We start from the raw sequence: 27,050 nt of genomic DNA, 5'->3' as shown, positions 1-27,050 counted from the left end.
ATGCAAAGAGGCAGGGTGATGAAAGCCCGCTTAGGGATGTGTGGAGGATTTCAAACATCAACCGCTACTGCTTCCCCTCCAACCGAGGGGAAAGTGATTCTTCCGTTCTGGAAGGATCTATTGATCTTGGAAGGACTTTTTGATTGGCGGTGGAGGTGGAGGGAGATAATATGGTGGCAGGCTCTAGTGCCTGGGCATGGAAACATGCAGAGGCTGGGCCCCCGGGGCTCCCGGGCCTACATAGCTCCCTGGCAGGACTTGACCACGCTGCCTCATGAACACAGCTCACAGGAAGGAACAGGCCTCCCTCCTCACATGGCTGTCTGGTGGTTACTACCAGGCTTCATGCCTGGCCTCCATGCACACATGGAGTGCTTGCTTGGCTTCGGACACAGGGATGCTACCAGCCTGTCCAATGGCATGCCGTGCAAGCACACTGAGCAGTGCTGGAAAACTGAGGTCAGACAAAGCCAACGTCACGCGGCTTGACCGCGTTCTAAGCAGGCAGGTGGAAAATTGGCGAGCTTTGCGGTCAGGAGGAGTAGCCATGTGAAGAGAAAGGTGCCTGTGAAAACACGCAGGTAAGTTTAACAAGACATTTAATTAAATCAAATGATTAAAACACCCATGAGAAAGCCACTGAGTTATTTACAGACCACCTGGCTCAGATAACACCAAGAATTAGGAAGAAAATTTAAGCTTTAGAGGGTTATAATGCAATTACCAGCATCTTAGAGAATGATGGGTGAGGGAAGAATCAGTAATACCACCTCATTAATTTGACAGGATAAGAAGATGAGTGGCAGAATTTGCTAGGTTAACGGTTTTCTTCCTGCAAGAATGGAATGCATGCAGTCCAAAAGGACAGGAAACATGAACAGGAAGGAGAACCATACCTGGTACTGCCTAGCCCTTAGTTAAGGGACATCAACCGAATCAGTGAGATAAAGGAGAAAGCAGTGGACAGGTAAGAGGGGAAGCTGTTGGCCAGTGTTAACTGGTGACATGGACAGGAGAGGCCTGTACCAACTGGCCCAGACCCCATAACTTATCTCCTGAGCAGTGCCATGCAATCCCAGTCTTGCAGTTCTAAGGTGTCTGTTCAAAGGAAAGATTGGGGTATGGAAAAACAGACATGGGTTCAGAGCCCAAAGTCTGGTTCTTAGACTGTGACCCCAGTACAGGCCCCACATGGATACCTGTCTTGATCTCCTGCTAGACGAAGTACCATGTTGCAGGAGAGAACACTGGCTTCAGAGTCAGCAGATCTGGGTCCAAACTCAAGCTGTATTACCATGTACCCTCATCTATAAAATGGGGTGACATCTATCTCACTGAGGTTATGGAGATTACTTCAATCTACACAAGGACTTAACAGACATTTAATAATAGTAGTGAAATTTAACGCTAAGGCTATAATTAAACATATCCCATCTAATTCATTTCATAAATAAGGCCTTGAGAGGTTAAATTTGGTACAGACATTAAAGTCCCTACAGTCTATGTGGTTTCATGGTTCCATAAATCAGGTCAAGGTCACTCTCGCACCTCGGAGGCAATGGGGCCACACAACTAAGCAAGGCAGTTATAGAGAAGGGATGATGTGTGGAGACCCATAAACACAATGGCAGCCACTCTAGAGGGGAGAGGTTCAAGGTCCACTGTCCCCCAGGAGAGAGGAAGCACTCACCACTGGGGCAGTTGTGAGAATGACCATGAGCCCATAGTGCATGAGCACCTGTGACAGCAATCATGTCACACACAGAGGGTGGCATATCAGCCAGGAAACACAGCTGTGCCAGGGATTGGTCTCTACCAATTTCATTACGGGCAAATCCACCCCGGGTGCCAAGGACAGACCAGAAGACATCTGTAGTCAAGTTGTCTTGTTTCATGCCTGAAAAAGTATTTAATATAACTCTCATGTCTTCTCTGGAAGTCATCTAAGCCTAATAATCACATAGAAAATGAAGGAGGAAAGGACGATTATCTAGTCCAGAAGTTCTTTTTGGGGGATTGTTTTAAATTTGCGGGAATGCAGGGGAGGGGGTGTCACACAAAGGGCTTGGGGTCCTTTGTTGGCTGGAAAGCGAATAGGAAGGTTAAAGAAACACTGTTTCAGGGTAGGAGGCAAGTTCACTGAGCTATACATTATCAACAGCGACCTAGGGCTGTTGTGAAAGTTCATTTGCAACACTCGTTTTCCCAGGCCTGATGACCCATCCCTGTGTTAACTCTTCAGTAAGCTCTAGAGCAGGAGCAGCCAGGCTGCGGGACATGGCAGAGCGGGAGACCCTTGAAAAGCTAGCTCCCACAGGAGAAAGAGAAGTGGCCTCCAGGGCTCCTCCAGATGCTCTCACCCCAGGGCCAGGCGGGATCAGCCAGCCTTCCACCTGTTTCTATTTGTGGGCCTGTCACCCATCACTTAAACCCCACTTTTTAGTCTAGGGCGAGTGCAACAGCTCAGCAAAGCAGGCGCTGCTGCAGGCACCATGCAAGGCCAGCCTGCAGCCAAGTCAGTGCAGGCAACAGCCTCCAGTGCAGGCCCAGAGGCCCCCGTCGGGGAGGCACCTGGCTGGGGACAGGTGGGGAATCAAAATGGAAGCCAGACAGGACAGCTGTGAGCAGGAGCCCTTGGCCTTTTCCAGAACAGGGCAGAGGTACTCAGGTCCTCTAGGCTGCCCAGAGGAAGAGGTACAGATATCCCAGTACTTGAGCCAAGGGAAGGCTTCACAGTCCTGCAGACAGGAGTGAACTGTGCTATGGCTGATGAAGGTGGCCGCCTCCAGAACAGAAGGAACTAGGAGACGGGTGTGGGCATGAAGGCAGAACAGAAAAAAAACAAGACACCTCCACGCCCGCAGCACACACCTCCTCATTCTGCTTGTAACTTGGAGGGTAATAAAAGATCGTGGGCGCAGAAGCCTAAAAGGTGTCGCTCTATGCCAGAGTTCACCTCCATCCCAGCCCCAGCCAGGGCGATGGGCGGGCCGCGAGAACTCACCAGGTGTTGCATGCGCACAGCTTCCAGCGGGTAGTCCCCTTTGGCCGTCTCTCCAGACAGCATGATGCAGTCGGCTCCGTCCAGGACTGCATTGGCCACGTCACTGCCCTCAGCCCGAGTGGGGCGAGGCTTCTTGATCATGCTCTCCAGCATCTGGGAGGGGATGGGGTATTCGTGAGACGTGGCCTGGGCTGTCTTCAGACACACACTGACCCCCTGGATCGTGTGTATGTGCACAGAGTACAGCTCCGTGTAGGTGCATGGGGGCAGGGGAGGGGTGGTGGGGTAGGGGGGAGGATACGTGTGTGTGTGTGTGTGTGTGTGTGTGTGTGTGTGTGTGTGTGTGTGTGTGTGTGTGTGTGTGTGTGTGTGTGTGTGTCTGTCTGTCACATGGGGCAGGGTCCATGCGAAGAGGATACGTGTGTGTGTGTGTGTGTGTGTGTGTCTGTCACATGGGGCAGGGTCCATGTGAAGAGGATACGTGTGTGTGTGTGTGTGTGTGTGTCTGTCTGTCTGTCTGTCTGTAACATGGGGCAGGGTCCATGCGAAGAGACCGGGTAGCCTCCAAAGCTTTCCTGTGCAAGGATGCAAACTCGGGAAGAGGCACATACCTGCGTGGCACAGATGACAGGCTTCCCAGCTCGGTTGCACCGCCCAATCATCATCTTCTGAGCAAGGAAGACCTTCTCTGCAGGAATCTCAATGCCTAGATCACCACGCGCCACCATGATCCCATCACTGGCTTCCAGGATCTCATCAAACCTGACAGGGAAGTTGGAAAAAGAGAGAGGTTATATGGAACAGGGGCCACAAGTAAGGTGACGCAAAGGAAGTTTTCCTGGGATTTCTCTAACTTAGCCGTCCTTGCACCAGGACAACTACCCACGACATCATGATGGATGCATGGAGGTGGTGGGGTGTTTCAGCTACTCCAGTCCCCCAAAGGGGGCCAACAGTTCTGCTTGTTGGGCTTCTTTGGCACCAGTATGGACACATCACTGGGGGAAAGGGGAGGGGACGAGGTCTCCTCCAAAGTCCCATGGACTCATTTCCTCTCCATCTGCATCTTATGAGGCCCCTCTTAAGGTGTCTCTCTACCATCTTCATTCCAGTTGGCACTTCCAGGGCAGAAAGGGAACCCAAGGCGGCTGACTGCTCCTGACACAAAGGTCCGTGGCCTCTCCCAGCCAAGGACACTTGAGGGCTGCTCCTTCAGGGGGCCCCCTCTAACTTGCTGAAAGCATGAGAATATGGCTTTGCCTGGCCTGGAGCCAAGGTCAGCAAGCACCCATGGCTTATCAGGATGGCACAGGGAGGACCCCAAATTTCCCGGTACAAAGGACATCGACACAAAGCTAAGGATGGAAAGGTCACAACAGGATGACTGCTCCCCCCACTCTTCCCAAGCACACACTTAATCCCCACAAGTAGGTGTGGGGTGTCAGCAGCGCTGGGTTCTAGTAGGGAAACAAAGAGGAACAGATGTCACCCAGCTGGCCTTACTCATACGGCCGTACCTGGTAAGCACTAGGGAGGTGGTGGACCTGCGCTGGGACAATGTGCCCCTGGAAGAGGACGGCATGCTTTCCCCTCAGAGGCAGATACCATGCCAGAGCTGGCCCGATCACCAAGCCGGCTGCTTTCTAAGGCAAGACAAGGAGGCCACATGCTTCAGTGTCAACACCAGGCCCTGAGGCTTCCACAGGGCTCCCAAGGGAGGGAGTCCCTTCCTGAGAGCCTGCCGTCTTCCCCCTTGGTGGTCCCCAATTCCAGCAAACACAGGCAGTGTCAGGAGCGCAGCACAATGGCTCCTGAGCCTGGGAGCAGTGACCCTGTCCTCTCCAATGCTGGTCCCTGGGCTCATGGAACAACGTCAAGATGCTGGCACCCCAATCACCTGGGAAGCTTTTTTTCCCTTGAAATACCAATGCCTTCCACTCCCCCTCGTAGGATATTCTGATTCACAGGATATATCGTGCTCTTCAGAGCTGGGCTGGGGCTGAAGGGGGCAGGGACAGTCGGGTGCACTTACCTCCGAACTCCCTCGTGATTCTCGATTTTGCTGATTATCTTGATGTTCTTTCCTTTCTCTCCCAGGACCTTCCTGACTGCATGGACATCAGACGCCTTGCGGATGAAAGACGCGAACACCATATCCACATCCTGCTCTACCCCAAACTTCAGATCCTGGATGTCCTTTTCTGAGACGGCAGGCAGGTCCACAGCAGCCCCGGGTAGGTTCACACCCTTCTTGCTGCCCAAGGAGCCACCGTTCTCCACCTCCGTCACCAGGAAGTCAGGACCTGTGTGAAATGGAGTAGGTACGAGAGGCAGAGCCACAGGGGCAAAAGCGTCCTCACCAGGAAGCAGGCTCTCCCCAGTACAGAGAACTGGGAAATAGCACACGGTGGGTGCTGGAGCCACACTGCCAGGGTTCACATCCCAACTCCACTAACTGTGTAACCGTGGGCAAGTCAATTAACCGCTCTGTGCCTCAGGTAAATAGGGATAATAATATCTACTCCTAAGATGGTTTTAAAATTCAAACAAATTATCATGTAAGATGCTCAGAATAGTGCCTGGCACTTAAATGTTAGCTCTCATTCCCAGGCACACTGGAGTCCTCTATGTATCCTACTGAGGGGTTAGAGGAGGGAAGCAGAAAGCCTACAGTAGTGAGGATGAGTAAAAAAGAAATCTCGGGAATTCTCTGGCAGTCCAGTGGTTAGGACTCCACGCTTTCATGGCAGACAGCCCAGGTTCGATCCCTGGTTGGGGAACTAAGATCCCACAAGCTGCACCGCAAAGCCAAAAAAAAAAAAGAAAGAAAAAAAGAAACCTTCTCATCTCCTCCCCAAGAGTTCAATTAAGTTGGAGTGAAATCTGTTTTTGAGGCTAGGAGTTTATTATAAAAGGAATTTCTGAGAATACAGAGACCCAATCTCGCTGCCAGCCAAATAAGCTATCTTCTGCCAGAGAAACTTAAGAGACGGGAGCTGGTTTTAGACAATTAGACCCTAACTCCCGCGTACGTACCTTTCTGCTTCACCTGCAGAGAAATAAGGCCGTCATCCACGTAGATCTTGCTGCCCACATCCACCACCTTGCAGATGTTCTTGTAGTCCAGCCACAGGGTGTTCTCGTCACACTTTTCCATGTAGGCGTTATCCAGGGTGATCTTGAGTGTAGCTCCCTTCTTCAGCTCCACCTCGGCGGTGCCGCTCTACAGACAAGACAGTAAACCACAAGTCCAAAGAAGCCGGGCCCTCCTAGCGGGAGAAGACAAGCCCTTTCCTCTAGGGAACAAGGAGCAAATCTCAGCTGCAAATAACAATAAAGCCTTTTCCTTTGGAAAGAAATAATCAGACTGTCTAACTTAGTATATTTCAAGGAAATAACCCAAGAGAAACCTAGAATGTTTTAGTTATACTATTTAATGATAGGGGAAGAGACAAAGAAATTGCTCCCCCAAGTTAGAGAGACTTGGAAGTAGGTTTGGAGTGTAAAAGAGGTTCCTTTCTGGTATTGTTTCTTAGCGAAGTAGATGAAATCAAGACTTCTTACAGTGACGGATAAAACTCTCATTTATAGACCTAAACTCTGAGAAACGTGGCTTCTGGCCGGGACAGACTGCTGAGGATGTCTCTGGGGTCCCCTGCGCCTTCCTCCAGCTTCTCCCCAGGATACTCACGCCCTTGATGAGCCCGGTTCGGATCTCAGGTCCTTTAGTGTCCAGGGCCACAGCCACTGGCCGGTAGAGAATGGGGTCGGAAGCAAAGCTTTCCGTGGCTTCACGCACGTTCTTGATGGTCTCTTTGTGGTACTGGGGGAAAGGAGGGGTGATGATAAGCGTCCTCCCACACACTAGGATCTAGGACCGGCACTGAAGCTGATCACTCAGGAAAGAGCTGTGGGTGTTCTAGACCTCTGCCTCCAGCGTATACCCTCACGCTGCCCACTCCCCGAGCATCCTCTACCGGCTTACGTCAACCTCCTTGGCCTCTACCCACTTGTACCACAGCCCTTACCCACTCTAAGGGCAAATCTTAGGAACTTTGGAATATTTACGTTTTGGTGGCAAGACATGTCAACATAGAAGAGGCTTGTCTCCTTTCTCCCCCTCTAGGATTCATCAAATACCGTCAGCAAATAAAGCAGACGACTGGGGTAAAAAACCTAGGACTTGTATCTGGATAATACTGATCTGGCCATCAATGTCAGATTGATAGATTTGGTAATTTTGAGCTTTTCCTCTACTGATTACAACTGCAATTCAAACTCAGTTATTTACTTAAGCTAACGGTGGCCCAAGCTAAATAACTCACTGCTAAAGTCATGCAGGCCTGGTTCTGACGATCACTTCCTGCAGTCTGATTAGAAACGGAAGTGGAACAGGGAGAGGTGGGAATACGCCTTTCTCTGAACTAATTGACCTTTGCCATTTCTCACTTGCAACAAATCCTGGCTTCAATCTCGCCTCTGAAGCCCTTTCTCTTTTTCTATTTGCCATTCCTGTTTGACTAAAAAGGGACTCAGAGCCAAGATGTCAAAAGTTCTTCGTGCTATCAATATGGCATTGCTAGTAACAGAGGCTCCCAACTCAGCACTTTGTGGGCCTCGTCCTTCAATCACCTCTGTCCAGGAGAGCAGCACCTGAGAACAGGAGGTGGGAAGGGAAGGGTAACGCGTTTCATCCGTCAACGCTGTCCTTGTGGAAGGTTCTAAGTGTATGTTGCTTAAAAGGCAGTATTTTGGGCTTCCCTGGTGGCGCAGTGGTTGAGAGTCCACCTGCCGATGCAGGGGACATGGGTTCGTGCCCCAGTCTGGGAAGATCCCACATGCCGCGGAGCGGCTGGGCCCATGAGCCATGGCCGCTAAGCCTGTGCTCCGCAACGGGAGAGGCCACAACAGTGAGAGGCCTGCGTACCGCAAAAAAAAAAAAAAAAGAAAGGCAGCATTTCTGGCCGACATGGCATTATAGAACCACACATTCAGTAAGAACACATCTTGCCCAAGAGAACTGCCAAAAGTGGGGGCTAGAGACACTGTGGCAAAGCTGTCAAAAGATCAGATGCAACAACAAGAAGACCAAAAGATCAGATGCAGACGTGTGGATGTGGATGTCCCTCTGTCAGAGTGAGGGAGAAAAAGCAATTCCAACGCTCTGCTTAGAAGAGTATTTAAAATTGTCAAGAGCTGGAAAAGCATGTCCCAGCCACTCATCAAACTAAGACTGTTACATTATATAATTAACATTAGAACAATTTCAGATCAGTTTCCAAAACCCTGATCCCAGAGACCACACAGTTTTATCCTGGTCAAAAACTTCAAATTAAACCCACAAGAGGGACTTGGGTGTTTTGTTTTGTTTTTTAATCCCAACTCTAATCTGGGAAGACGAGTTAAAGCACAGATAATCTCCAAATGCCTCTTGTAGTTTAAAAAAACAAAATTTCTGAGTGAGCCCCGCTCCCGCAGGGGCAGATACCACTCGCCCTTGCCATTTCAGAGCTGTGTGGTATTATTTTACTGGATGGAAGAGGCCATAAAGCCTAGTTAAAGGTCAACTTCTTAAAATCTATTTCTGCTACTCCGCCTGCACACAGGAGACCCTGGCACAGGCCAGCAGTAAGGATCAGTTGTGAACTGACGTTCAGTGATGTCTTTAGTTCTCTCTTCGGACTAAGCTAACACTTGCAGGAATGCCTAGCGACTCCTGCCGAGGACGCCCTGCCTTTGGAAAATTACAGAATGCCATCCATGGATGTCTTAACCTGCCCAGGGTGCCTGCTGAGCACAGTTCATCTAAACTTGGTCAGGCCCTCATGATATTTGGAGGCCGGATACCTGCCAGGCCATAAACTGTTTATGGAACATGGGTTAGAAAACCTACAATGAAGATTCTCATGTTTCCAGAAAGGAGGAATTCACCTCTTAGATTGCACTTCCTGAGGCTTTATTTTTAGCTGAAACTGAACACCAACTTCCAAATGCCAGAGGGCAACCCCTCACCTCCTGACCTTACAGGGTAGCATTTTCTTTATCCTGAACAGGAAATACAGAGGTCAAGAGGAGGGAAAGTTTGCCTCACCCATTCCTCCTCTGTTAATACCAGGATGAAATCCCATGGCCTGTGGTTGAACCTGAAGGTCAGGCACTGTCCCTCAGGCAGGTCCCACACACCTCAAAATGAGTTTGTTCTGATCTTGGGAACAGAAGCACGAATGGAGCACTTCCCAATAGCTGCCACCTGGTCCCTGGGTAAGGTCCGAGTCAGGTCAGCTCATCAACAGCCCCAGCACTAAGACACTCCTACCAGACTGTTGGGGAAGTATGCTGACTTTATTTTATTTTAATGTACCAAAACCCCCAGGAAGGGACAGGCTGGGAACACAATGCTGATTAGGTAGGTATTATATGCCAGATAGTGTTAGTGCATTAGACCCAGTCTTCACTTGCAATAATGGAAACCCTTCTCCTGGACCTGCCCAGTTTATCTTGGGTCTAAACTAGGCCAGAATAACCTGCAGGGTAACTTACTGGTTCGTCACTGCAGTTATGAGCTGTTACGGAAACCCTGGGGCAGGAGTGTCAAACTCCATGGGTTAGAGGAGTTTCCAGGAGAACCCTTGCACACTTTCCTTGGTGAGGGCTAATGGAGCACAGGTGTTGGGGAGAACCAGGGCCAATTACAAAGTAGGTCTTCTTTGCTTGAGGAGACCTGGCCACTTGAGATGGCAGGAGACGGGGAAAAGGAAGTAGGGATGGGCTGGTGAAGACAATCTTCCCATTGGCTGTAAAACCCACACTTTCTTGCCCAGTCCACCCTGGCTAAATGGACACGACATCCCCACCCCATTTCCTACAAGCTGCCCCAGTGGCCAAACTACCCAGCCGAGGCACACCTCATGAGTTCCATGAGAAAAGTTCAAACGAGCCACGTTCATTCCAGACTTAATCATCTCCTTCAGCGTCTCCACTGATCGGGAAGCTGGGCCTAGTTAAAAAAAAAAAAAAAAAAAAAAGTTTTAAAGTCATTAAGTGTTAATTATCCAAAGGAGAAATAACACTTTAAGTTTGCTTCAATTTAAAGAACTCTTGATAATTTTTTCCCCCAAATAACTCAAAATTCTTTAAAAAACATACACATGACTATTACTGTGCTAGCCTACTTTCTTGATTTAGAAGGACATCTCCCATTTCCTTCAAATTCTACAGGCTCCATCTAATTAGGAAAGCCTAGGTAAGTCTCGGCCAGCCCTCTATGCTCTCCCTGAAACCCAGACAGATGTCCAACTACAGAATTCTGGTTGTACAGAGCATGTCAAAAAGATCCTTCCCTAGGTCTCTGAGATGCTCTGCTAAGGAAGATACCCTCTAAATTTTACCTTTAGCAGAATGCAGAAAGCATAAGAATTCTTTATTGCAAACTCCTCTGACCAGTTCTCATAAGAATCTCTGTAGCATCTTGCTCAGTACCCAGGTCTGCCACATTTATTTAGTCTTTTCAGGAGAGGAAAGGTCACTGTCTCAGGAAGCCCACGTTTCAGGGGGAGGGGGCACCCCCCACTCACCAATGGTGCAGATGATGCCGGTGTTCCGGGCCGTGATGGGCGGCGAGTCAATGTCCAGGCGGCACATGTGCTCCAGGAATGTGTCAGCCATGGCCGCGTGCAGCTGCTGGGTCTGAATGAAGGCAGTCCCGGCATCACTATGGGGCTTCGACATGGCTTCTGAGGTCTTGGGTCCAGGGGAGCTGAAGAGAGAGTAATCAGTTTGAGAAGCCGGAGGCGGCTATAATATACAGCTTGGCACAGGAAGCTGTTTCCTGCTTACACATTAACTCAACAAGCACACTTTGTTCAGAAGCCACAAGAAGCCCCGCCACGCTCTGGCTGTGTGGGTGCTCCTCAAGTCAGGCCACGGGCTCACGTTATTGTGAGCAAGTGGAAAAGACCTCAAAGAACAAGTTAAAACCACGTACCCAACACGTGTACATCCCAGGCATCCACTGTAAGCACGCCTGCCTTACACTGGGCTAATATCTACCTCAACAACTTCCCTGCTAATCCTATAAAAATAACATCATTTTACATGCACTGCAGGAGCTTCCTCAAAAGGAAGTTGCAACCAATCTTCCAGGGATATAAAAACTCACCCCTAGTTTAGTACCTTGGTGAATCTAGATCTTTGTATGAAAAGCTGTCTCAAAGCTACAAACATCTGCTATGGGGAGGCGCACCCACACTGCCTCTTAACAATCCCCACCCAAACACAAAGTGACTTTCCTGGTCATAGAGACAACCACTATCCAGGCAGTCCTCCTAGTTCTAACCCACAGGACCACGTAAGTCCATTACTCAATTCATCCTAGGCTGGAGAATAGGTCCCAGCCCATTGACAAGCAATAAAAACCAGTCCCTGGACAGGAAGCAAAGCTCAACCAGAACCCTGAATGCAAAATCTTTCATCCCAGGAATCTGTACCTAAAAATTACATATGGTACTTTTGGTCAGAAGGACTTTAGGACGTGCAAAGCAATTTGCATCAAACCAAGGATAACCATAATGGTACCAGTCTGGCTCTAAAATTATTATAATTACATTAACAGGAGAGTTGCACTATGAAGAAATTAACGCTTGTCAAATCCTTCCCCCAGCTGATCTTCTAATGCACCACCCAATTCCCTAAGACTGACAAGTACACCACCCGCAGTGACAAAGACCATCTGTTCCAGGTAATTAATCAGCCCAGGTCACAATCCTGACCAGGGGCACAACTGCCCCCGACCTTTGCTTTTCTTCATTACTGACTTTACAACTAAACTCACTCAGCCGGTTAGTTAGCTGATTACAGACAGAGACTTGAGAAGCTTCCAAGCAGTGTTTCAAGAACCATCAGGGAAGGATGTGAGGCAGAAGCCTGACATGCCTCATCAGAATGCCATTCCTTTCCTCAAGTTTTCAGACCAAGGGTTACTCCTTCTCAAATCCTTCGCCTAAGTGCTTCAGCCCAGGCTCAGGAACAAGCCCTTCTTTCGCCCTGTCCCACCGCCTCCTAAATCTCAGGGCTCCAAATCAAGGCACCCCATACATGTAACCCTTACTCTGTCTCCTCCTCCATCCCCGACTCTGTGGCCTCTCTGCATGGCTCGAACAAAGCATGCATCTAAACCCATCTCTGCCACCCTCGATAAGTCCAGAAAAAGCCCAAGAAGCTTTGTGACCAGTTGTGAGTGAATTTCCTGTAAGCTATTGAAAACTGATGGCTACAAGTCCCCAGCTACAGAAACTAAATATTTAAAAACGAGAAAATAAGATACCAGCTAACTATTCCACATGGCATATATACTGTTCCTTTCAGTATGTGTTTCCTAACTCCCTACAACATACCAGGTACCAAAATGAAAACGTCCTCTCCTCCGTGACCTATTTGGTTTTGTATCCCTTAGCACCAAGTACTTGGGGGTATTCCAGTTGTTTACTGAATGATGTTTCAGAGTATCTTAATGCCTCTTTGTCAAAATCAAAGTTATACCTATGTCCCTTTCCCCACAAAATCTGAGGAATTTTTGAATTCCTGACAGCACAGCCTGGGCAGCCAGGGTCCCTTTACCTGCACTCACGGTTGAAGTAGGGTGTATATAGCTCCAGAGCACCTGGGCTTAGGTGAGTCTGGCTGTTAAGGGAACATTATTGAAGAGATGGTGCCTGGTGGCACACCAAGGCAACTGGAACACACAGGCCTTGCTGTGGCCTCCAGGCAAAGGGAGTCATCCAGTGCGAGGACTGTACTGTGATCTCAATGAGTGGGTTGAAATGACTAACCCGACTCTTCTTAAAAATCATCAGTTGGGGCTTCCCTGGTGGCACAGTGGTTGAGAGTCCGCCTGCCGATGCAAGGGACACGGGTTCGTGCCCTGGTCCGGGAAGATCCCACATGCCGCGGAGCGGCTAGGCCTGTGAGCCATGGCCACTGAGCCTGCGTGTCCAGAGCCTGTGCTCCGCAACGGGAGAGGCCACAACAGTGAGAGGCCCGCATACCGAAAGAAAAAATAAAAAAATCATCAGTTGGATCTTCTCTAGACCTCAGACATTAGGGTCTCCTTGCAAAGATCCGGCTGGGGCCACTGATTATCGTGTTCTCTGGGCTTGGGCTTCCAGTGACATAATGCTCTTTTTTTGGCTCAGGGTGGCTCCTTGGTCCCACCTGCAAAGACTGCTCGGAGCTGAGAAAGGCTTGCCCTGCAGAACTGTACAAGGATTAAGGTAAAAGCTGAGTGCACCTAAAGCTCTTTGGGGTAATGGAGAAATTACCTTAAGAACCAGGTATCCAGGTAGTAGTAGGTAGTAGCTGTTCCTAGAGATTCAGCTATGTTATAAATGAAAACACAGAAGCCACCCAAGAAAATACCAAGAAACTGGTAACAGAAAATTCGCAGGTAAGACAGTTTTTAATGGCTCCTTTGCGATGCTTTATCCCCTCCCCTAACACCCCAAAGATTGCCTTCCTTTAAAGTCTCTTTAAACCTTGGTTTACTAACATTTCACTATTCTATACAAGAACCTGGTCCCTCTCCCTTTTCTTTGTGGGGTGGGGGGCAAGAAGAGGCAATAAATTAAACATACATAACAGGACTGGAAGGCTATCTAACAAAATATTATCAACATGTTATCTGGGTGGTAGGATTACAGCAAATTGCAAATTTCTTTCTTCTCCTTACTAAAAAATTTACTGATACTAACCACTTTCATAATAAGAAAAATTACAAATGTACCTCTTCTGAACATGATATATTTAAAAGCATCCTGGTAAAAGTGTTGGAATTAAAACAAATGTGAAGCTCCCCGTTCCATTATTCAACTGCTGCTCTAGGCATTACAGGAATATTCTAAACACAGCAGAGGTGGGATAATGCATCTTAGGCCCTAGATCACAAATGCACTGCAGGATAGTTTCACTGACCTAAGAAGGTCAACCTTGGGAATTCCCTGGTGGTCCAGTGGTTACAACTTGGCACTTTCACTGCTGGGCCTGGGTTCAATCCCTGGTTGGGGAACTAAGATCCTGCAAGCTACACAGCACAGCCAAAAAAAAAAAAAAGTCAACCGTGATCTATTCAGAATCTCAAAGTGCAAAAAAAAACAAGGTTAATATGGTCCATAGGACTACTCTGTGCCAAAAGACCTGTTAGTCACATGCCCAAATCCAACAAAATTCTTTTCCTGTTTAGTCTGTCCTCAAGCATCAGAGCAAAATCTTTGTGACAAGGATATTCTGGTACAGAAGGGCTGCCTCAAGGACAGGAGATGCTATTAGCAGATACAATTATACTGGGCTCAAACACTAACCCTATTTCACCATCTCAAATTAAATCTGAGGGCCTCCCTGGTGGCGCAGTGGTTGAGAATCTGCCTGCCAATGCAGGGGACAAAGGTTCGAGCCTGGTCTGGGAGGATCCCACGTGCCGCGGAGCAACTAGGCCCGTGAGCCACAACTACTGAGCCTACGCGTCTGGAGCCTGTGCTCCGCAACAAGAGAGGCCGCAATAGTGAGAGGCCGGCGCACCGCGATGAAGAGTGGCCCCCGCTTGCCGCAACTGGAGAAAGCCCTCGCACAGAAACGAAGACCCAACACAACCATAAATAAATAAATATTAAAAAAAAAAATCTGAGGTCTGCAAGCTCTGATCTTTTGCTTATCCAGGTTACTAGGTACAAAAATAACAAGTGAAATTTTGTTTGAGTGCATTTGCACACCAGCAATCCAAAAGAGCTGGCTTGTCAGGAAGTCCATCCATGTTCCTACAAGATCTCACCACGTCCTTAAAGCCCTCTACCAAACTAGGGACTTCATGTCTCATGCCCAGGTCACCAATGGTTTTCTATCCCCTCAGGCTCTGCCCCGGAGCCTCCCTTGCAGGGAGGGTCAGGGCTCTCCTGCCCAATGAGCCTCTTCTCCGGAGCACAAGCTGCCCATCCTACCTAAAACACACTCTGGACTCTCCCCCAGCCCCTGGACCGCAGCCTCAGCGGTGGTTTCTCAGGGCGGGCCTCTGGAAAGAGCTGCCCTCCCTCCGGCTGGCTGTCTGCACAGTGCCGGCCAGCTCATGCCAGTCTGACTCACTACAGCATCCTCCTCTGCAGGAGGCACAGACATGCAGAGGCAACCTCCAGCCAGCCGTGGGAGCCCAGCATAGCCACTGATGGCAGCAAATGCTGTGCCCAGGTATGGGAGCCTTATTCTTGAGCCTGAGCTCCTGCTGTAGGACCTTCCTCAGAGCCATTTCTCCTCTGTGAGAAACGAGACAACATCAGAGGCCTTATTGTGTGTGGGCCGAAAGGACGGAGCAGGCACAGTCACAGCTCAGCTCCAGGGGCCCCTGTTCCCACCCTGCCTTTCTCAAGTGGCTCCTGGCTCTTTAAAGCTATAGTTTTGTTTATGCCAGACACAATTCTTTGGTCACTCTTCAGAAACCTGAGGGTGAAAATCATAGAAGAAAAAATACCCAGCACCACTTAGTGTCAGTACTGTTGGCAGGTTGTCCTGGGAAAGAATCATCTTCACTCCACCAATTCTAGCTTTCATAAAAGCCCACATCATTCTGCCCTAGTAAACCAGCCTGGCCTATGAGCCCGCATCTGCATAAAATCTTTTTTTTTTTTTTTTTTTTTTTTTTTTTTGCGGTACACAGGCCTCTCACCGTTATGGCCTCTCCCATTGCGGAGCACAGGCTCCGGACGTGCAGGCTCAGCGGCCATGGCTCATGGGCCCAGCCGCTCCACGGCATGTGGGATCTTCCTGGACCGGGGCATGAACCCGTGTCCCCTGCATCGGCAGGCGGACTCTCAACCACTGCACCACCAGGGAAGCCCTGCATAAAATCTTTATTTAACCAGCCAGGGCTCCCTGCACCAATTTTTGCTCTGATGCCAATCTCACCATACAGACTAACTCAATAATGATGGCACCTGGTACCTATGATTGTGTTTCTCGCTCTGACATCCATTTGCTACCTACACCTCTTAAGTCTACAAGCCAGCATGAAGGTCTGATTCCCAAATCTTCAGAACACCAACATCCGTTAGAAAGTTTGCATCACAACATGTTGGACAAGGCATTCAGGCCAGCCTGCTCTCTAGGACCTCTGTTCCTAGATGATGGAGCAGAAAAATGTAATTCCCAAGACTGGCCCTAATCTGACTATGGTAGCAAGAAGATCAAAATGGGTGCTGGGCCAGCCACAGAACCTAATAAGGTCTGAAGTGAATGGCTGTTCATCCTCATATACAGTTAGAGTAATGACAACAGTGTATTTGCATATGGAGTGGGGGGAGGACAAGCAGTTTTTAGCTAAGAGATGGGAGTTATATTAAGTCCATTCTACCCTCAGCAGGCCCCATAACAGAAAGCAAAGTCTGGTGTCACCAGGTTACACAAAACAAAATGAACCCACCTGTAGGTTCAAGTAAAATTCCCTTCTTTTATTCAGGGCTAGAACTAAGTGACAAACATTATAAGCAGGAGCCCAAGGTCCTATTTCAAATTCGAGTGTGCAATAGGGCAGAAAAGCTGATATTAAATGAGCCTACCCCGCAAAAGGACCACTCAACTCCAGGGCAGGAAGTCCCGACAGAGAAACCTCTACCATCTCAGATGCCGAGGATTTGATTGCAGATGCTCGGAGAATAGAACTGGTTCAGTCGGAAGGAGGAAGTTTAGATGAACCTTTTGCTGCGTTGTGTTCCTTACTAGGCTTAAAATTATGAGGCAATGCTTCAGGGCATGATATTTACACTCTGGAAGCAGCAAGGAACCTGGGACACTGATTTAGGGCCTTTGCAAGCCAGGTACAACACCAGGATGGGTGATGGCCTCAGCAAAGGGAGGCACTGGCTCAGCATTTAAAGGAAGAGCTGCCCTGCATCACAGCTGCAGGGAGAACAAGGGGGGAGTGAAAGGAGGAACGGCAGTGCCAGCTCTCCCAGAGCACTGACCTAGTTAGTATACCTGGTCTTCCTGCAGTAACCATCATAAGTTTGCTGCTATTTTGTTTTGAACTAAAGAAATATTAACATCTGTATTTTTACCACCCAGAACTGACCATTAATATTTATCCAGGGAATTCCCTGGCAGTCCAGTGGTTAGCACTCTGCACTTTCACTGCCGAGGGCCTGCGTTCAATCCCTAGTTGGGGAACTAAGACCCCGCAAGCTGTGCAGTGCAGCCAAACAAGCTGTGAAGTGCAGCCAAAAGTTAAAAAAATAAATCCAGATTTTCTTTAGACTTAAAACAAAAATTTATCATTATATACTGGTCATTTTTTCCTCCACTCCCAGGTCCCTCCAACCCTTCCACATCCCATCATGAACTTTGATACCCAACCAGTGTCATGAATTTTGTATCCTTCTAGTTCATTTAAGGGTGTCTGTATCTATACTGAACCCTATGATATTGCTGTCTTCTAAAGTACCCTAAGTAATATACTGTAAGGCATCATCAAACAACTTGCTTTTCCAGCACATTTAAGATCTATCTAGTTGGTACACAGATCTAGTTAATTCATTTGAACTGCTATACTAGTCCAGTGCATAACTAGACCATTTATGTATTCCCTTACTGGCTGGTCATTTCCCCATTAAACCCAATTTTTCCTCATTAATCAATACTTATAACAACTCTCCTAGTACATGTCTCCTTGTGCAGGTGTGAGCTTCTATAACCAGAGATCAATTCCTGGGCCACAGGGTATATTTATTTTCTATTTTACTAAATAGTGCTGAATTGCTCTCCAAAGTGGTTATATCCACTTACAACCAACCAGTAAAGTGATTTCTTGCCTTCCCACACCTTTGCCAACACTTGATACTGTCAGACTCTTAAAATGTTTGCCCATCTGATGGGTGACATGTGTTAATCTCCTCTCTAATGTAATAACAAAAGAGGGATATCAGGTATCAGAATAGTTTTGTTTACCAAGTCTTCATTTCCCTGCCTCAACTAGATCAAAACTCCAGCACTCCTCCAAAATGTGTACGACTTTGTCTCATATACCATGACTGACTCAGCTGACTGAGTAATTATTTTGCACTCATCACCTGAGATAGGACGGATACCAGTTGTCTAAAGTTAAATAAATGTTATCTGTTGGTTGATTAAATGTTTGGAAGGGCTGGGACTCCTTTCAGAGAATGTTTTTTTTTAAAACTGCATCAGCTGAGCTGGTCCATACTCTGAAATGCTATAACCAGCAACCTCTGCCCTGTCATATCTCGTCTTGGCATCTCCCCCACTAAAGCCCTTATCTGACCTCCAAACACAGCTTGCTGGCGTCAGGAAAGAGAGGCTTACAGTTCCCCAGGAGTTTTGCCTATAGAAAGAACTGGGGGAGGTGAGTCGCAGAGGCCACCAGAAGTACTGCAGGCTGGCTCTCCCTCCTACGTGCAGACCAGCACAAACCAATGAAGGAAAAACGGCTGCAAGGGCGGAGCTGCACCACTTGGTGGCCCTGCCAACCTCCCCTCCTAAGCTGAGCAGTGATAGCAGGAGGCCAAAAGGCAGAGCAGAGGCTGCCTGACCACCCAGGCTGGCTCACCTTCCCAAAACAGCTTCTTTAACAAAGCCCCAAATAATCAGCCTATTCATTTATCTAGTCTAAGGCTGGCTTGTGGTTAAAGAAGAAGAAAAAAAAAGAATGGTCTTCATTTTGTTCCATTCCTATCTGTATCAGAATTGATGCTTAAAGTGATGACTCAAGGCCCTATAAGACCGTTCACGAAATAAATCACATATTTCACAAGATCCTCAACGAGGTTGCAAAACTCTGCTCCCATGGACAACTCAGTCTTACGGTGTACCAGTTAACTGGGGTTTGACTGTGGATAGTTTGAATGATTCAGAAATAAAGATATTGTCAAATGAGTCATTTCCCCCTACCTTCACCTCAGTCTTAGCTCTTATCCAAAATAACACACCCTGGCGTGCCTTCATGAAAGCTGAAGAAAAATAAAAAACCCTGTAGTGCAAGTTTGTAATCAAGAGCTGCATTTTTTTCTACCTTCCTGCTCTCAACCATTTCCTTATTTCTTCCACTGCCTCAACATTAATAAACAGCTTTAAGAAATAAAATGGCTTTTCCTGTGACCCCACATTAATGTCACAATACTCAAAGCACAGAAGCACCTCCCATAAGGTGCTAGCTCTGTCTGGAGTAACAGCTACCAAACTTGCCAAATCACTGGGGCTGCAATTCTTAAAGACCCAATAATGCTCTTGGCTAAACTGAATTCAACACTAAAATTATTTACTTCTAATGCAGTGCTTAAAGTGAGAGCAGCTGCCCTAGACAGAAGACTAATGTCCATATACTTAGGCTCAAGTCCAGTAACTCAGAAATGAGTTCAAGGACATTCTTTAAGTCATCGTTATTCATGTCCACTACAACCCGTATTCCCAAAATGGCTGCCATGCCCACTGCACAAGGCTCAGAAATATAGGTGTGCAGACTGTTATCACCTGGGCATGAGGCTCTGCCATGCTGCACCTAAGCGCAGTACAGAGAGCCTGGGGACCTCCACCAACCATTTGTCACTTAGTTGAGACACTTTTAACTGGGGGAAATGCATGCTTCATTATTTGACTCACTGAAAGGGGAGAGGGGACTTTTTTTTTTTTTTTTTTTTTGCGGTGCGTGGGCCTCTCACTGTCGCAGCCTCTCCCCTTGCGGAGCACAGGCTCCGGACGCGCAGGCTCAGCGGCCATGGCTCACGGGCCCAGCCGCTCCGCGGCATGTGGGATCTTCCCGGACCAGGGCACGAACCCGTGTCCCCTGCATTGGCAGGCGGACGCCCAACCACTGCGCCACCAGGGAAGCCCCGGAGAGGGGACTTTTTAAGCCGGCAAAGACCACAATGCAGTTTCCCCACTCAGCCAATGAAGAGAGTTCTCTTAAAAGCAGATAAATTCAAAGATTGAGTCATCTTCCCCAAAGCCTCCCCCACCTACACACACAGACCTGGTGATGGGTTACATATTCTTTCCCTCGGAACAGCCCACTGCATTCCCAACAGCATCCTCAGGCAACCTGAGGGCAAATTATTTGCTAATAATGCTGCAGAGTCCTGACCTAGGCCCTCCTCTCTACCACAGGGAGTGGCCACACCCTCATTACGGCCAACAAGGAGCTACTGTCCTTTGCCTCTAATCCTAACCTCACACTTAACCAGCTGACTGAGCAAATCCCAGAACCCTACCAAGAGTGGGTGGGAATGGAACAGGTGAAGATTTCAGTCTTGGGGTTCCAAGTTTGTTTCTACTCTTGTAGCCAAACACCAAAGGCTGCAAATTATCCCCCTCCTGCCTTCCTTTGTCTAGAGGACCAAAGAGCCCCTGTAGCAAGTGGAGAGTTGAAGAGTAACATTATTAGTTACTCTGTAAACACTGTACCAGGACCCTGGAGGGGACTGGTTTCCAGATGTCTGCCATTTAGAGAGCCTGATTCCCAAAGATTAACTATGAGTATGTGGTTTGGGGATGGCAGACAGAAGAGGAGCCCTTGCACTCAATTACGATTTAAGTAATTGCGCTCAGTGACCAAAAGAATACATTTGGAGGCATCTCACCTGAGATTAGACACTGCACTGAGTATTCAACATATATCCATGTAGGTGTGTATATATCAACCAATCCTTTCAACAATCAAGAGGAAAAATGTTACAAGTTACACATGGGAAACTGAGATCCAGAGGCTGAACTCCCACCGTTACTCATGTCAGTATGTTAATGAGTTAAACCTGACCTAGAAAAAGCCTGTTTCCAACTTCCCAATGCCTCTGTCAATCATGCCCGGACCTCAACTATCAGGCCGATTTGTGCAGAGGAGGATCAGTGTCCTGGGCTTCAAGGACACAGATAAGAAGCCAAGGGATGCCTTTCCATTACTGGGTCTTTAAATAACCTTCAGACTGGAAGGTGCTTTCCTGCTTCTTCAAACCCAGTGTGAGGCCTCCTCCCCTCAACCCCCAGCAGGAAGTGTGTACTTTCCTCACAGCACTTACCACTGATAACTTTCATGTTCTTTCCCTAATTAGACGGTGAGTTCCGTGGGCTATAACCATTTTAGCCATCCTGGTGTCCACGCCGCTCCCCAAAACAGCTCTTTACACACGAGTTTTTATTGAGTGAATGCAGGCACGTGGCACCAAGCTCTTGACGTATTTCTACTCTCCCCATAACCTGCTCCCACCCCAACCCGTGGCCTCTGCGCTCTACAATCAGCCGCATCTGTTAAGTAACATGAAGCAGAGGCGGGGAGCCAGGTGAGTGGCTCGAACGCAAGGAGGCCTCTGAGCAGCATGCGGAGGCTTGTCGGGCCAGAGATGGTGCTTGGCCGGTAACGGGCCCGAAGGTCAGTGGTCCGCGATCCCGCGGAGCGGGGCTCTGCAGGGCGGGTCCCGGGCCGCTACGTGCAGCCCCGCCTTGGCAGGATGGAGCCCAGTAACCTCCTAGGAGCAAGAGCAGCTCTGCGGCCGCCCCATCGTATTCAAGGCGGCACAAAACAGGAACGCGCCACCACAGGGCAGCCACCCTTTCTTCCTCTGCAGCGGGGAAGACCAAGAGTTACGTAACCTCTAGCTGCGCCCCGGGCCGCCGCTGCATCTCCCCGCCGCACGCGAGCCAGCCCGCCCAACCGCAGACCACTGCACTTCGGGCGGTGACGCCGGGACGCGGGCCCGGGGCTGCAGGAGAGCCCGAGACTGGGGAACTCTGATGGAGAAGGGGACAGGACTGAGATAGGAGACCGAGGGGCGGGGGGGCGGGAGAGCAGGCGGACGTGACCAGAACAGAGGGGGAGGGGCGAGGACGCGGGTGGCGAGAAGGAGGCTGCAAAGAAGAGGGATGCGGTGGAGCGAACGTGACTAGAGAGGAGGGGGAGGGGCGGGAGCCAAGGCATGAATGGGGGTAGGCACGAGGAGGGGACAGAATCCAAATGGAGGAGGGACGGGGGAGCGGAGCTAAAGAAGGAGTTTCAAGGAGAGGTTACCAAGAAAGCATCAGAATGAGGGGGACACGGACAGGATGAAGACGAGAAGCGAGTATTAAGGGTGAAAGGGAGGAGACGAGCGTGGTGGGGAGGGGGGAGGGAGACTGAGGGAGAAAGGATCAGATTAGGAGAGAATAAGGGGAGGAAGACGAGGATGGGACCAGACAGAAGAGGGAGATAAAGGGAGGGGAGGATGGGACCAGACTGGGGGTGGGGTAAGGTTAGGGACTGGGACAGAAATGGGGCTGGTTGACCCATCTGCCTTCAGAAGAAGCAGGAGCTGGGGGCTCTGAAGAGGAGGCCCTAGGCGCGAGCACCCTTTCTCGTCTCTTCAGACCCCAACCGGGTGAATCCAAGATGCCACGGATCCTGCGCCACACTGAGTGCGCAGGCGGGCCAGGATTCCGCACTGGCAGGGGCGATGGAGCCCCGGTGGGGACGGATGGCCCAATCTCTCCCCAAGCTCACCTCCGACGTCGTCCGGTTCGGGATGCGCGGCTACCACAGGGAGGTCCGAAGGCTCGCAGCGCGTCGCTCCAGTGCGGGGATCAGTTACCTCAGCCTCAAGGTTATCCCAGCTAAAGGGCCGCCGCAATCCCTCCGCCGCCCCGCCCCCCACCCAATCCTGGCTCCCAGCTCGCGGGGCCCCGCCCCTCTGCGTCCTCGCCGGGCACAGTCACCTTCAGTAGGAGTGCTGAGGGGCGGAACGGGCGGGCAGGTTGCCGTTTAGAGGCGGACTACATTCCGTGGCGGAAGGACATGTTACAAAAAGACACAGCACTGACGTCCTCAGCGTCCAATGGGGAAGCTTCGAGGCAGCAGGACCCGCCCCCGGAGCTCCGGGGATCTTACCCACCCCCACCCCCCGGTCCCCCGGCGCCCGGGCCACCTGTTGCCGCCAATTTGGAAAGCTGGACCAGGGCTCTTCTCTTGACCCTTGGCCCAGGCCGCCCCAGCTGAGCTGCCCTGGCCTATCCAGATGATGCCTAGATTTATGGGTCCCCAGGCAGCATTCCCCCAGCCCTGCCCTGCGACTCCCCGCCTCCCCCCGCCCGGGTGCCCGCTCCACTGCACACCCCGGCGACTGAGCCGAACCCGAGGTTCGCGAGCCTGAGATGGGATCAGAGGTGGGGAAGGATGGAGACTCGTGGGATGGTTGGAGGTTTGGGCCGTCTTCGGAGGGGCTCCGACACTGGAACGGGGTAGGGAGAACCAGGGAGGGCGGAGTGTGCATGGAGCGGGAGCACGAGGCCCTTTTGTTCTTGGGGCTAGAACAAAGAAGGAAGTTGGGACCATGTGAATACTTATGTAGGGGCTACAGTCCTGCAGAGCGAGTGCCTGAGAGTAGAAAGTGAATAGAAGGTATTAATATTTTTTATATTTCCATCAGGAAATGTCAGAACGTGACAGCCCATAATCTCTGCCGAAGTAAGCACTTCTGTTTCCAAGCTTGTGTATTTAAATCAATTATTGTTGGAGCTTTTCCTACATTCTTCTCTAAGACATTTTCTGATTTCCCAGTAATTAGCCAATAACAAGTGATGACAGCAGTTATCAACGAAACAGCTGTTAACTCTTGCCATCTTTCAAGAGAGTAAGTTTTGAGAGCAGATACAATGTTGGCTCGTTAAAAATCGTGAATACTATTATCTTAGGTTCTTTCCTTTTCCTGGAAAATGAGACCAAAGGGTGTGACCTGCTCAGGCAGACGCCCGGCCTGCAGCTGAATCACAGGCCTTCATTATGCTTTCCTGTTAGCTCAGATAAGCTGACAAGGAAAAAGTGACCACCTAAATTTGTTTGAGATAAAGTATTTTAATTTCTTCTGTAAGTCCTTTCTGGTCCCCTTAGTTGTAGATAGGAAGTAAACGCTTGGTTATTGAGGTGGTAAGAGCACATGAAGTTGCTGAGAGGAAAAAAAGCCATGCCTCACCAGGGAGAATCAGATTCCTCCCTATTCAGTGAAAGAGGGATGGCATAAACGGCCATCTCTGGCCCCTGAGCTAAACATGAACTAAGTACAGTGGTGAACAACACTGGAGGGGCAATATCTGGCCAATGCTGGACTATGTTGCATTTTAAAGATCTGAATCTAGATGTATTCCCATGATTGAAAAGCATGTGTATTAAACTGAAGAGCTGATGGCAAACTACTGCTCTTCAGTTACAGATATTGATCATCCAATAGTTATAAAAATGCTGTCCATGAAACTTTGGCAGAGACTAATCCACCATATTTTTGCTCACATTAGATGTATAGTGAAAATTTGTCACAGAGTTTAAGGTGGTTGTCATTACTTTGCTGAGAAGCAGCAGAGTACAGAAGCAAGCGTAGGTTCCATCATATTTAATTCCAATTCCACTCACTAGCCCTATGACCATATCCTGTAATTTCATGAGTCCAGTTCCTTAAAAGTAAACTGAAGACAATTCTTGTTCCATAGGGTGGGGTTTGATCAGATGATGTTTGTGAATGAGTATAGCACACGGCCCAATAGGGGTCCTCTTCGAGAACTGACTAGTCCTGGAGGTGTTTCCTTATGACTAGTGCCAGAACATATTTCTCAATTCAAGTAACTCTGTTTGCCCTTCTCTGAGCCATCCTCCTGAATCAAATCTTCATGCCTTTGACCCAGCAACAAGTAACCCCAGGGCTACAGGAAACAGGGGAGGCTGAGGGAGGACACAGACTCCCCTGGAAGCTAGCTCCTCCTCCACGAGCCAGTCCTTCCACTGTGCTCATAGACCTGGCAGGATAGGAGAGGGGGCTGCTAGGTTCACTAGAACGAGGTGTGAGTGAGGGTGTAGATTGCTGTGTTACCTGTTTGGATTTTCGACCATGGAATCACAGAATCTGGAGTTTAATGATTTAACTCTTGATGGTCATTTGGAGTCCCTGGAGAGGTAGGTGTGTCAGCAAATACCTCCAACCAAACCCTGCAGCCTAAAGACAAGCCTTGGCCCTGGTGAACAGGGTAAGGTTACAGGTTTTACCATTACATGACCTCTTGGCCTCTGCTTGAAATAGTACTGTTACTTCTCTCAGGCCAATACGGTTTCCAGGGCAGCCCATTGGCCTGAATGTCAGATTTAGAAGTGCTTATCACTTTGGACTTCATATGCCCTTTCCAGAGCCAGACCAAGTAGACTGTAATTTCTTCTATGCCTTCCTTCAGATTCCCAAGGTCTCTTCAGGCCCACCAGGGTGGCAGAAAATCTTAATTCCAGAGTATCCCCCAGACAAATCGTGGAAGGAAGAGAAAGTTGGCCTTTTGGAGTTGGGGATAAAGAGAGAACAGGCTGTCTGTGGGGGAAAGGGAAAGATTCATGGAGGGGGAGACTTGGAGGGGTGGTTACCACAGAGATCGGTATGGGAAGCCCATTCCAGGGTAAAGGAACAGTAAAAAAATGTTTTCTGAATGCAGCTGTGAGGAAATGCCTCATCAGCACTTAGAAGGAGGGAAGATCTTGAGGAGTCCTTGTTCATTCCAGTGCAGGAAGTACTGCCTCAGCCAACGTGGCCTCCAACAATTTTTCTCTAGCCCAGAATTGCTAGACACATCACAGGACAAAGCCTCCTTAGGGTGGGTTAGTCCTATCCACCAAGCCACTCCTGTGGAGGCCTGTGCTCTCTCCTTTTTCCCTACAAGTGTAGCCAGAGCTCAGGCTCCCTAAGATGCAAGTGGAACTTGTAAGCAGACCCTATTCCCCCAAAGTAATCCAGATTTAGAAGACCAAGAAAGGCATCAGCGGGAATTCCCTGGTGGTCCAGTGGTTAAGACCGCCCTTCCACTGCAGGGGGCACGGGTTCGATCCCTGTCCGGGGAACTAAAGATCCCGCATGCTGTGGCCAAAAAATAAAATAAAATGAGAAGTTTTACAAAAACAAGAAAGAAAGGCATCAGGAAACAATAGATCAAATGCCCCCTTCCCCAGGAAGTCTTCCTACTGCAGTTCAATCATAATCCGCATTTTCCTTGGCACCATACTTCTAGTCTCCACCTCCATGCTCACTGGCTACAAGTTAACCTGACCCACTTATCCTAGGAAGGACAGCTAGGACAAAGGAGACTTTGGTCTCCTAGATAAAATAATTTTTGTAGGCAACACTTTAACTTAAAGGGTGACATCTTTGGGCCCCTCGCAGGGTGCCTCTGAAATATTTGTGGAAAAATCTATACAGTACTCCAGAGAGACCAATGCCCCTTCAAATGAACTACATTATTCCCCACAGCCTTCTGGGGGAGAAGGACCCTGAAGGAATTATGTGACCCCTGAAGCTTCTTCCCCGCCATTCCCAAATTGATCCCAGAAGCTGAGACATCATCCACCCAAACCTCCATCTCAGAATCCATTCTGTGAGAAGCTGGTAAGTAATGCAGTTATGACTCAGCATCAGACTCTTCCCTTCCTCTCCCCATTGGCCAGAATGAAAGGCCGAATCTAGCAGAAGGATCCTCCCCTATGGATGGCCACATCCTTACCACAAACTGAGTCATGGCCACACCCTGCCTGGATGGAAAATTACCATGAGAGGTAAGGGGAAGGTTTAACTCCAGGAGTTTTAAGTTCTCAATCCAGAAATCACAGCCATCTACTCTCCACCTGGAACTAATTGAGGCAAACATTTTCCCGGCCCTAGCCCTAACAAAGCATGTCCAGGTCTAAATAAGTAAGGCTGCTTGAGCCCAGGACCATGTGAAAGGTAGGAGGCCACTGTCAACCACTGTGTGTAGTAGTTGTTGTCCTGGCTTCGGTGAAGGATGATGTCTTGCTCAGATCTGGCTTTCACAGGCTCCACCTCCCCACATCCAAGGCAGCCAAGCCTGGGTGGGAGAAAGGAGCAATCCTCCTTCAACTCCCACTGCAGGCTGTAGGAGGATTCCCCTCCAGAAACTCAGGGCCCTGTAGAATTTTCCTTGCAATGAAAGCATTCTTGTTATAGGAATGCTGCGGGTTTTAATTAGATTTGTTTTACACCACACATGCTTTGAATTTTTTCGG

General features: G+C 49.1%; 1 protein-coding gene and 1 long non-coding RNA gene across 3 annotated transcripts in view; one reads left to right on the top strand and one right to left on the bottom strand.

The window, feature by feature from the left end:
* PKM (pyruvate kinase M1/2) overlaps positions 1 to 22,672 on the bottom strand; it is a 26,840-nt gene extending 4,168 nt beyond the window's left edge. Inside the window, exons 1-8 of one of the 2 annotated variants that reach the window (XM_004276263.3) lie at positions 22,515 to 22,672; positions 10,579 to 10,760; positions 9,910 to 10,001; positions 6,696 to 6,827; positions 6,041 to 6,227; positions 5,037 to 5,307; positions 3,616 to 3,766; positions 3,005 to 3,157 (exon numbers count right to left, since the gene is read on the bottom strand). In XM_004276263.3, the coding sequence (XP_004276311.1) occupies positions 3,005 to 3,157; positions 3,616 to 3,766; positions 5,037 to 5,307; positions 6,041 to 6,227; positions 6,696 to 6,827; positions 9,910 to 10,001; positions 10,579 to 10,732 (1,140 nt within the window). In that variant the 5' untranslated portion in view covers positions 10,733 to 10,760; positions 22,515 to 22,672. The remainder of the gene's footprint in view (positions 1 to 3,004; positions 3,158 to 3,615; positions 3,767 to 5,036; positions 5,308 to 6,040; positions 6,228 to 6,695; positions 6,828 to 9,909; positions 10,002 to 10,578; positions 10,761 to 22,514) is intronic. The other variant, XM_033439997.2, reaches the window with a different exon arrangement.
* On the top strand, positions 20,239 to 27,050 carry LOC125963621 (uncharacterized). Its single transcript, XR_007475822.1, has 3 exons — positions 20,239 to 20,280; positions 23,437 to 23,474; positions 25,223 to 27,050. It is a non-coding gene; the product is annotated as an uncharacterized LOC125963621 (long non-coding RNA).

The sequence above is a fragment of the Orcinus orca genome, chromosome 2 (genome assembly GCF_937001465.1).
Source record: "Orcinus orca chromosome 2, mOrcOrc1.1, whole genome shotgun sequence".
NCBI classification, from domain to species: Eukaryota; Metazoa; Chordata; class Mammalia; order Artiodactyla; family Delphinidae; genus Orcinus; species Orcinus orca.
This window is presented reverse-complemented; position numbering and strand designations above follow the sequence as displayed.